Here is an 11565-nt window from a genome sequence, read left to right as displayed (position 1 = left end):
TGCATTACTTCCTTTCAACTAAATTAGTGGTAATGAACATCCAAATAGATAAAGGACAATTCTTGTCATTTCCTTTCCATTTTGTTAGACATATTATAACCTAAGTCCAGCTAACAATTGAGTAACCCAAAGTTAATTTGTTTGTTCTACAATATATGAACCTTCAATTACTTAATGCCACTTGGGCCATAATATGTCTCACGTTCTATAGGGATTATTGATCTAGTCTTTTTCCTTCCTTTTCCTTTCTTCTTTTTCTTCTTCTTCTAAAACTGTGTTAGTTAATATTAAGATAGAGAAGCAACATAACAAGAAGTGTGAATTTCAAAAAGTTTAAGACCACACACTTGCATGCATATTTTGACACAACTTAGATATGCAATAAGTGATGATTGGATTAATATTTTTTGTGAGTTCTAGTAGCTGACCTATGGGTAAGTAATGTAATGCAATCACATATTGACAAAATATGTAAGTTATGTCTAAATATATGGGTAAGTGTGTGTCTATATAATAAATTTCTTCTGGAGTACAATAAAGTTGGATTCTCACAACTTTCTCAAAAAAAAAAAAAAAGTTGGATTCTCACAAGTATCAATAAATTTCTTCATATGGAGACAATTTTGTTGTTAAGTGTCTGTCGACCTTCTTTTGTCCACAAATATATATGTATATATAATCCCAACATCTTAATTGCAGCCCGCTTAATTTGTTCATGTAGATTCAATGGTGGAGATTTTTTGTCAAGACTTAGAGGGAAACGCATAATGTTTGTGGGGGACTCGTTGAGTGAAAACCAATGGCAATCACTCACTTGCATGCTTCATTCAGCTGTACCAACAGCTAATTACACCGTGACCAAGACTGATCAGTCCATCTCCACATTCACATTCCTGGTAAGATTAATATGAGTTCCTCGAATTATTCTTAGATTCACTGCGTTCTTTTATTGAGGCATATGCCATGACTAGTTAATTACGACTTGCACAAGTTAATTGATCTTAGATTTATAATATTTATATATATGAGTTTGAATGAAGTTAATTTGCTGTAAATTTAAATAATGTTTATTAAATTGAACGTTCTCTTATTTATTGTAAAGAAGGGATAAATGAGATTTTTTTTTTTTTTTTTTTTTCATATTAACTGGTAGAGTCTCTTGAGAAAGCACACGGGCTTTTCTTTTTTTATTTTTGTAATTATAGTTTAAAAATATACCCAAGGGTTTATTCATAAATCATGAAACTAGATGGTTTGCTTTGCTTAACAAGCCTCCTCCCCCCCCCCCCCCGGGGCCTAAATAAATAAAAGAAAATGTTAGATTGAAAAGGCTGATTTCAATATATTATTCCATTTACAAATGTGCAACATTTAAATTTGAAGATAGCTGTGAACTTAATCTAACCTCTTCACAAAATTAATACCTGTAAGAAAACTTCTAAATTCTATAATGATGTCCAAANACAATGGTGATAGAATGCCATTGTGAAACCCTCTGGACCTGGAGCTTCATCCCCTTCCAACTTTTTGACAACTCGAAGAATCTCCTCCTTTTCAAACCTCCATTCAAGCCAATCCCTCTTTATACCCTCTATCTGATCAAACTTCAAACCTTCCACAAAAGGCCTCCACTCCTCTGTCTCATTGTACAAGTTTTTATAAAACTGTACAACTTGGTTAGCCATCTCTGATTCCTCCTCATACATAACCCCATCCACCTCCAGCATACTAATATAATTATACTTTCTCCGAGAATTAGCCACCTTGTGGAAGAATTTGGTATTGTTGTCTCTTTCCTTAATGTATAGCATCCTCGATTTCTGTCTCCACGAGATTTCTTCCAAAGAGAGAAGGTTTTGTATATGAGATCTCACCACAACCCTCTCACCCATCTGCACTTCAGAAAGGCCATACTCCCCTTCCTTAACATCCAATAATTTCAAGGCCTCCAACAATTCTTTCTTTTGACGACCTACATTTCCAAACTCACTACGGTTCCACTGAATAATATCTTCTTTCAAAGCCTTTAGCTTCTTGGCAAGCATAAAACTAGGGGTACCTGAGAAGGAATATCGATTCCACCAAGAATGAACCCTATCTGTGAATCCACCCGTCTTTAACCACATGTTCTCAAACCTAAAAGGACTTTTCCCCCTCAATATCCTTCCTGCCTCTACTAATATGGAGAAGTGGTCTCAAATAGGACGAGGTAAAACCCGCTAGATCACATCCGGATAGTGATCCTCCCAATCATGAGAAACCAAAGCCCTATCTATCCTAGACATCGAAAGCTGATCCAAACCACTAGCAATACAAGTGCAAAGAGTCTAAAACTTCATCAGAGAAAAGATTGAGATGGTTGAAGAGTGTGTCGCCCATTCAAAGAGAGTTTTCAAGAAACGAAACTTGAGATTCGGTATAGACATGTCCTTCCCCTCAAATATCCGTTGATTTCTTTCTCTCCAAATGCACCAAAGAATACAAGCTGGCCCTGCTCCCCGGACAGTTCCATACCTGCAAAAAGGCTCTAAACTAAGTTGTCTCTAAGGCTCAAAGGCGAGGGTGCTTGCCTTTAGAGCCTAGGCGAGCAAGGCTACTGCCTTAAGCCATGAGAAAGGCACTAAGGCGAGAACCTGAAATGTTTTATAAAAAAATTTATTATTATTATATATAGAAGCTTGTTGTAAAACCTATAATTAGATTATTTATTTAATCTTGTTCCAAGACCGATTGTAGGATTAATTATTTGCAGAAACTTGTTGTAAACCTATTGCTAGATTAATTAATACATGGAAGCTTGTTGTAAACCTGTAATTAGATTATTTATTTAATCTTGTTCAAAACCTCTTGTAGGATTAATTAATTGCAGAAACTTGTTGTAAAACCTATTATTAGATTAATTAATACATAGAAGCTTGTTGTAAAAACCTATTGTTAGAATAACTAATAGAGCCTAAACCATGTTAAGCCTGTTTTTGAAATCAAAGAAATTCCTTTTGTCTTTTGTCTATTTCAAAAATACTTTGATTATAATATTCAATACATGAGGTTCATATGTTTAAGTTCTATATGTATAATAATATATTTAGGTTAGGTGCCTCACTTTTCATGTGAGAGTCCAAGAATCAAAGTCACCACACTCTTCTCGTATTATCTATTTGGTATTTATAAGGGTTCAATATTTATTTTTTAGTGGACAGTAAACACTTTTTTTTAGTCGACAAGAAACACAATGAATACAACTTAGCTCACTTCGAGGCCATCTCCTATTTAGAGCATCTTTTGTAAATAGAGCATTCTAAGCAATTTTTCATTAAAGAAAATTGATATAGGCAAAAGTATATCAAGCATATAAAATAAAGTAGCACAAGGAAGCAAACCATAAGATAACACGTACCGGATTTATTATCGAAAAAGGAAAACCCAAGAATTGGGTGGGAAAACCTCTCCACACCACCTATACTGAGACATTTAGTCATTGAGTTATAATTAGTCACATGAAATTAAAGGAAGCAAAGTAAAACCAAATTAATTACTACACTTCCATTTTTATATTATTTTATAATACGGTATAATTTATAATTTGTTTTCTAAAATTTGTGAAAGATAATTTGTTATCCTTAAAAATTAAAAAGTTTTTAAAAATATTTGTTGACAGTGGAAGATGCCAAACTGAAGAAAATAACATATATGCTTTTCTCTACCTAGCATAGTCATTTCATGGTCCAGGGGGACACGTCGAGCCCCTCTCACACGAAACTGCATATATGCATGAATGAAGGAGACCCAATTGTGCCCCTCTCACACGGCCTTGCTGACTTCCTCACCTTTGTGCGAGAGGAAGACTTGAGTGGTCCAAATTAATGATGGCTTCAAGTCCTAGCCTAGGAGACCCGTTTTAGCCCTCTCACACGGTACACTGACCTGGTGTCTTTGACGCAATTGTTTGGGCAAAAGGAACACAATTGAGGAGGGTATGACCGTATGAGCTTCTTCGTTTTTAAGAAACAACTCAGATTGTTTCTTCTAAATGCCCCCCTCGTACATAGACTGCCCTTTCAGCCTAAAACCCCTGATAAGTGTAAATGTTACCTTTTTAATTTCATAAAATAATTATACCCTTGTTTATGTAAAAATGCAGCCGAATATGTTAATTAATGTTTTATATATATAAAAGCAAAGATTTCATGCATGAATGTGTAAAGTTTCTGTTATGTGGCACTCTAATTTTGCATTTAGCATTTTTTTTTATCTTTTTTTATTAAGTTTTTTTAATTGTTATCCTAAAAATCACATTAACTTATTTTTATTGTAATCTTATTATTCTGTCATTAATTTCCTGAACTTACACTCTACCTTCCTCTCTTTCATCTTCATGTCTTTTAGCATACCCATCATTTTAGTATTAAAAACAAAAGCAAAAATAAAAATAATTAAGGACTAATATAACTGACCAGATAAGGCCTTGAGGAGAGATACGAGACATGAAAATGTTGTGGATTATTAATTGAAATTTACTATTTCATTATTACCAAAATAAAATACTTGAGATTCACAAAGCATTTGCAAGAGAGAGAAAGAGAGGAATCTGAGAGGCCGCCACCATTGTCATGCTAGTCTCCCACCACCATCAAGTCACCAAAACCCTTATGTTTTTTTTTTTTTTTTTTTTTTTTTTTTTTTTTTTTTGCATCTTACGATCAACTCATTACTAACAAAATTTTATAGTAATTATGCTATAATATATGTACAACATTCAACTAAATAAGCTGTTTCTAAACAAACCCTAATGATAGACCACTACTTCAACCTATGGAAATTGGGCAGCTAATAAAGTTAATTTAATGGTTTGTAACGACTTCTGAAAGAAAAAACCACAACATAATTAGATTAGAATGATAGATCGCTACTTCAACCTACGGAATTTGGGCGGCTAATAAAGTTATATAATTTAATGGTTTATAACTTCTGAAAGAAAAAACCACAACATAATTAGATTAGTTTAATACTCCACGTAACTTCAGCTGAAGCCATAAAAAAGACAAAAAGAGAGTTTTATTTTTTTCAATTAATTTTTGTATCTCAAAATCAAGTAGTAGTGTCATTTTCATGAGAATCTAAAGCCTATAGTTAGAGGCAGTAAACTCTTAACGTAAACATTTTGTTATAAGTCCATGCGAGGCAGAAATCAATAAAGATTAATAGAAGTAAGAGAGCCATTTCGCTGAAATTTAGAAACAAATACTAAAGGTGTTTCAATTGATAATCTTAATGGTTTTCATGAACTGCATTTCTTAAATTTAATAATTAGTGTTAGAAATATAAATAAAAATAAGTACTGGAAATATCTAACCCCCTTCATAAAACCACTTAAAGAACTTTTTTAGTAGTTATAAACAAGCTTTAAAGAGAACTTGACAAATAGAAGAAGTCAACAAATTTAAGGTATATATATACATGTTCCAACTTTGAAATCATAGTAACTCTCTCTCTCTCTCTCTCTCTCTCTCTCTCTCTAGAAACTACACACTCACAATATGGGTGTTTTCTCTATTACTGTTGCAAGTCTTGTACTCTTACTTCTACACCAAGTTCATGCAAAGAATATATATAGTTTAAGCAAACATGGAAAGAAAGGCTGTGATTTGTTCCGAGGGAAATGGGTCTATGACCACTCTTACCCTCACTACAAATCAGGGGACTGTCCATTTATAGGGAAGGAATTCGATTGCCAAAAGAATGGAAGACCAGACAACCAATATCTCAAATACAGATGGAAGCCTTTCGCATGTGACTTACCAAGGTACCTACTAATTTCTCACTCTCTTCGATCTGTACTCTCTCTATATATATCTCTACCTTAATAAAATTGTTTTGCTTCTCTAATCTCAAACTTTTCTATTGGATTGAAAGATGAGGTGTTGTGTTTAAAACCCAACACCTAAACACAACACCAAGTGCGTGTTTGTGTGTATAACATATTAGCCAACTAGCTAGGTTGCTTTGAATCACGGTGGTCCGTCGTCTGAGAGTGGGTAGTTTTCTCAGCATGCTCTTCGTTATGGTTAACCTACCTGTTTTTTCTTTATTAGGCTGGACTACACACGTTAAACATGCAAGGAAAAAAAAAAGTTACTATTTCAGAATTTGAGATGATTTTTTTTTTTTTAACTATAACGTTAAACTTGTTGCACATTAATTATTTTATATAGTTTTATTCAAAAAGTAATCAATATTATAATTTCAAGTCACGATTTCAACGTTTCTAAGAAATATGTGTAAAATTATATAAAACAAGTTGTGTATGATAAATACATCTAATTAATATATATATATATATATATATAAACAGTACGTGTAACATGTTAAACATGTCAGAAGCTCATGAAAAATCACTATTTATTTGCCTTGTGAAAAATCCGTAGCCAGTTATACCTAATACAAAGATTATGTGAAAATTTACCGTTGAAAAATCCCGTTTCATGCAATAAAGTCTTATACCTATTACAAAATTGTGGTCAACGCCTATGAAAGAAAACAAAATTAAGATGAGGTCCAATACCATTGCCAAGAAGAAGGGGAAAAACCCAAATGATTAATGAGCCAAATATAGTTTCTTTTTGCGTGTTCTAATTAAGGGATCTAGGGGAAAGCATGGAACTCTCATACCATTTAGCTAGCTAGGCTCATTTTGTGTTTTAAAAAAGTCTGCTTAATTGGTATGTTGATTTTTCTTAGGAAATACTAGTAAAATTATATCATCAGAGGATGCTTAGAGATGTTAAAATATTATGAAAAATGATAAAATTTACTATTATTTGATTAATTTAATTTTTGTGACACATAATGATTTATCATGAGATAAGTTTTACCCTCGCCCATAATCGGCTAATGCATTATAGAAAATGTGCACCAGAAACAGGTCTTAGTCGCAAAGTACCATTTCAATAACATTATCCACTTTTTATTTATTATTTGTACTTTTTCATACAATTTTATATTCATGTTTTATCATTTAAAGCACACTAAAAAATTCTAAATGATGACTTGTTCCAACTAGTAAACAATATTACGTGTTGCTATATGTTACCCAAGATTGTGAGATTTAATTTTTCACCAACTCTATGATTTAACCCCATTAATAATGCAGTTTCAATGGAGCAAGTTTTCTAAGAAGGTATAGACGTAAGCGCATTATGTTTGTGGGAGACTCACTGAGCTTGAACCAATGGCAGTCACTCACATGCATGCTTCATAAGGCTGTACCTGGGGCTAATTACACCTTAGCGAGGACAGGAGGGGTCTCCACCTTTAGATTTCCGGTATGACTGTTTTCCTTATCACTTTGTAATCATGAACGAGTGATCTTAGTAATAAAAGAAATATTAAAAACCATGAAAGAAAAAATTACAGTGGAGGTGATAAAAAAGAACTATTTTCTTTGGCCTGAAAAAAAAAAATTATATCCATTATCCTATGAAAAGAATGAGATAATAAAAAATGAAACATGCACTAAAGCTATTATCATATGAGAAAAAAAGCTAATCCACATAGTTTTACGCACACAACATAATACAACAAAACTCATGATTTGAAGTCATGATTTCAAATTTGAAAATTGTTTTATATAGGCATGTGTGCAAAACTGTATGGATTAATGTGTGTGTGAAAATTACACTACTCTTGTACACTACTCTTAACATATTATATATATGTTTGCACTGTATCTTAATAGGTGCACAAGAAGAATATTTTTCTTCTTCCATGTGACAAAGGTCAACTTGATTTCATGAACTGTGTGACAGGTGTACAAATCATATCTAGGCCACATATTGAACAAAACTTTCTTAGCCACGAATTCAATTCTTTAAAATTAATTGCATAAAATTAATTGCACTTTCTGAAATGATTGCAAACATGTGAGGGGAGGCAATTGACAAATTATTGCACAAGACAAAATAAAATAATCTTTTGAGTTTTGGATGGAACAAATTATGGATGAGGGGAATCTGGATCAGAAATCAGAATTCCAATTTTTTTTAAATTTTTTTTTCAGAGGTAAATTCAGTCCTTGAACAACAGAATTCCTCACACACACCCTCTCTCTCTCCAACCGGCTTTATCTCTATTCATTTTTTTCTCTCTCTCTTTCTAATTTGGTCATTCTATCTCTCTCCAATCTTCAATATTACAATTAAAATACTTTCAACGCCAATACTTGAAGAGAGAGAGAGAGAGAGAGAAACCAAACTAGAGAATGAAAGAGAGATAGACTGGTTGGAGAGGGAGAGAGAGAGAGAGATTATATGAGAGAGGAAAGGGAAAAAAATGGAATTCAGATGTCCAACATCCAAATTCGCTTTTGAAAAAAGAAAAAAAGAAAAAAAAAAAGTAGAATCTAAATATTAGAATCACGATTCGTTAGTAGAAAAATTTTACAAATTGGAATCTGGATCTTGAATGTCCAAATATTTTTCACACCTGTAATTTAAACCTTTTAAACCCCAAAAGCTTAATTTATTTTGCCATTAACAATAATCATGTTCCTCGATTTTGAAGTGTTTGCTTAATAAGATTCGAAGGAGGATCAATAGATATTTAAATTGTTTCTCAATTACTTTGGTCCTCAATATCCACAACATTAATAATTTAATATACATTGAAGTGTTTATTTGCATCCCACAAATTGTAGGCATATGATCTTTCGTTGATGTACTCCCGCAATGCCTTTCTAGTTGACATTGTAAAGAATAAACTGGGGCGAGTTCTATATCCTAACTCAATATCAAGTGGAAATACATGGAAGGGATTTGACGTATTGATCTTCGATACATGGCATTGGTGGCTTCACACTGGGAGAAAACAACCGTAATATTTCTACCAGCATATACTTCATCTTGCTTAAACCTTCAGCTTAAATTACTAACTAAAAACAAGCAAACTATGAGTGTGTTTTTAAATTCGTTTGCATTGCAGATGGGATTTTGTTCGATATGGAGGAAAAACATTCAAAGACATAAATCGCATGGTCGCCTATGAGAAAGCACTTATTACATGGTCCAGATGGGTAGAAGCTAACATCGATCCAAGAAAAACCACGGTATTCTTTCAGGGTGTTTCCCCAGATCATATGAGGTAAGTTGGTTTTACAACATAACCTCCTCTACCTATAAATTTTATGGTACTTTTTTTCTTAACGTTTTGTCTTTCTATTCTAATCAACATTATAACTTTTGAGTAGTTAGCTAGTCCTATGCATGAACTAACTTAGTACATTGGAAAAGTATAATAGTGGATGAACTAGATTGTTAAACAAGACCAAAATGCTAAATTTTTCTTTCTTTTTTCCTAACTGACCAAAAAGCTTCATATTTTATTTTAATTGCATAGTTTCACATAATTAGCTACATATATACAAAAATTTAGGCAGAAATCAATGTCTTTCCACCGAGCTCACTTACAATAACATTGTTTTTGTTCTCATATTAGTCCAAGTGAATGGGGGGATCGAAATGCAAAGACCTGCAGGGGACAAACCCTACCAGTGCTTAGGGAAAACTATCCAGGAGGTCCACACCCAGCAGAAGTTGTACTAGAAAGGGTTTTACGTAAAATGTCAAAGCCAGTTCATTTGCTCAAGATAACAAATCTTTCACAGCTAAGAAAAGACGGGCACCCGGCAGACTATGGCTACGCAGGCCGCCGTGGCATGGATTGCACCCATTGGTGTCTTCCTGGAATTCCTGATACTTGGAATGAACTCTTATATGCAGCTCTTAGTTAGAACTAATTAAGTCGATTCCTTCTTCTTCTTCTTTTTTGTGTGTGTAAACTGATTAGAAATAAATACCTCACCCCTCTCCTGAGGCTCGAATCAAGGCCCCCATTCATCTATACCAAACTCACATTGTGGTTAAGTCAATTTCTTATCAATAAAGTTTATATGCTCAAAAGAGAAAATATTGCAATTAATTACGTAATAGGGAAAATTGTTTATTTTTTTTTATAGTTTCTTGTGGTTGCTGCAAGCTGATTTAACCTTGGCACCTTAGCAATGAAAGGAAATTTTTTAAGTTGCTAAAAAGGAAAGGTAAAAGAAATTTAAATTTTAATGTGTTAATGTGTTATGATCTCAAATAAATAAAAATAATTATATATGTGGATGGAGTGTTGATTATTTGATTTATTTATTGATAGGAATAGGGTTGCAACTAGAGAGTACTGCATGACAGCATGAATGGCTTCTCTATCAATGACTACGATTGCAATTTATATAATTCACATGCTAGCTAGTTAATTAAAAATGAGATAGTCCATTTCCTAGTGAACGATTTGTTACAAATTTAACCTAATTCCTAAATCTGTAAGAAACAAAAATAGGGAAGGAAAAAAAAATATGCATAACTAAAAAGAATCACACAACACAAAAATTTACATGGTTTAATAATATGCTTATGCCAACAAAGTTGCAACAATTTTCACTATATCAAAAAAAAAAAAAATCAAACCCTAATTCTGAATTGACAAATATATATATATATACCAAAAACAGGTGAAAAATGGCCCAAGCTCCAGTTGGGTCAAGTCACAAATCGGATCGATAACAAAACGAGGCTCTACATAACCAAACACAATTTTATATGGGTCCGGGAGAACTTCTAGCTGAACATATGAATTTTTTTCTAAACCACATATGAGGTCTTTTCTAAACACACACTGACACATTCCAAACGTGTATGTTTTGTCTCTCGTCCCTTTCATTCATATTCACACACAGATATTTGTATGAGTTTGTTTTCTTCATCAAAGACCTCATATTTGAGATAATAAGGATATTGATATATATTCGTAAACTTGTTGTAATTAGAACTTATATATAAAAATATGTTTAGGATATATACAACAAATTTATGTGGCAATAGAGTTGTCTAACCACGCTATATCGCTATCACTCTCCATTCCATGAATTTGATACACAAAACGTGCAACTTCACAACTTGTCTTATACATTTGTTTTTTATCAACCTAAAATTGTTTAGACTTTAGACCATTGAACTTGTGGCCAAATAATTTTACAATGGATCAAACTCAAAACTATTTTGTAATTTATATTCATTACAACAAGATATTTATTCAAAATGTGCGAGAAGATGATGAAGAAGGGCCATAGAATTCGAACGATTTGGTAGTTTTGTTTTTTTTTTTTTTAAGAAGAGACAATTTGGTAGTTTGGAGAGCTCCTAGAGTACATTGGACTATTGGAGATATATATGGACTTCTTTTCTTATCTGTCTATATCACAAAATTACATATTTGCACGTTTCTTCTTTGTGAGCTATTACATTCATGTTCTTCAATAGACCTCAACTTGGAGATATGGTTTTGGATTCAATTGGCTTAAATCTCTTTCAACTAAACTTGTATACACACCCATGAAAGCGAAATTCAACATTATCGATACACCCTTGCAAATCTCTCTTTCTGCTAATTGTTAAGTAAATAAGAGAATATGAGAAGTGGAAGATAAGGTACTCATAAGGACAAGCCAAAGGTCATCTTAAAGGG

At 32.9% G+C, this 11565-nt stretch overlaps 2 protein-coding genes across 2 annotated transcripts; one reads left to right on the top strand and one right to left on the bottom strand.

The window, feature by feature from the left end:
* Window positions 1-1445: 1445 nt before the first annotated feature.
* LOC136063565 (uncharacterized) lies at window positions 1446-2126 on the bottom strand. The gene has a single exon (XM_065764163.1). The coding sequence runs from the start codon at window positions 2124-2126 to the stop codon at window positions 1446-1448; it is 681 nt and encodes a 226-aa protein (XP_065620235.1).
* Window positions 2127-5495: 3369 nt separating this feature from the next.
* LOC112017906 (protein trichome birefringence-like 43) lies at window positions 5496-9980 on the top strand. The gene is made up of 5 exons (XM_024050359.2): window positions 5496-5803; window positions 7151-7322; window positions 8693-8868; window positions 8977-9135; window positions 9490-9980. Exons 1-5 carry the CDS (start codon window positions 5538-5540, stop codon window positions 9782-9784), a joined length of 1068 nt encoding a protein of 355 aa, XP_023906127.1. The 5' UTR covers window positions 5496-5537; the 3' UTR covers window positions 9785-9980.
* The last annotated feature ends 1585 nt before the right edge of the window (window positions 9981-11565 follow it).

The sequence above is a fragment of the Quercus suber genome, unplaced genomic scaffold (genome assembly GCF_002906115.3).
Source record: "Quercus suber isolate HL8 unplaced genomic scaffold, Cork oak 2.0 scaffold_543, whole genome shotgun sequence".
In the NCBI taxonomy this organism is placed as follows: domain Eukaryota; kingdom Viridiplantae; phylum Streptophyta; class Magnoliopsida; order Fagales; family Fagaceae; genus Quercus; species Quercus suber.
The sequence above is the reverse complement of the archived record's forward strand: the minus strand, read 5'-3'. Positions and strand labels throughout refer to the sequence as shown.

What these genes read in the sequence shown, in the direction of transcription:
- LOC112017906 (XM_024050359.2), top strand. Translation starts at nt 5,538, where the DNA reads ATGGGTGTTTTCTCTATTACTGTTGCAAGTCTTGTACTCTTACTTCTA. An exon ending in TCTCCACCTTTAGATTTCCG is followed by an intron (nt 7,323 to 8,692) that starts GTATGACTGTTT and finishes CACAAATTGTAG; the next exon opens with GCATATGATCTTTCGTTGAT. An exon ending in CACACTGGGAGAAAACAACC is followed by an intron (nt 8,869 to 8,976) that starts GTAATATTTCTA and finishes TTTGCATTGCAG; the next exon opens with ATGGGATTTTGTTCGATATG.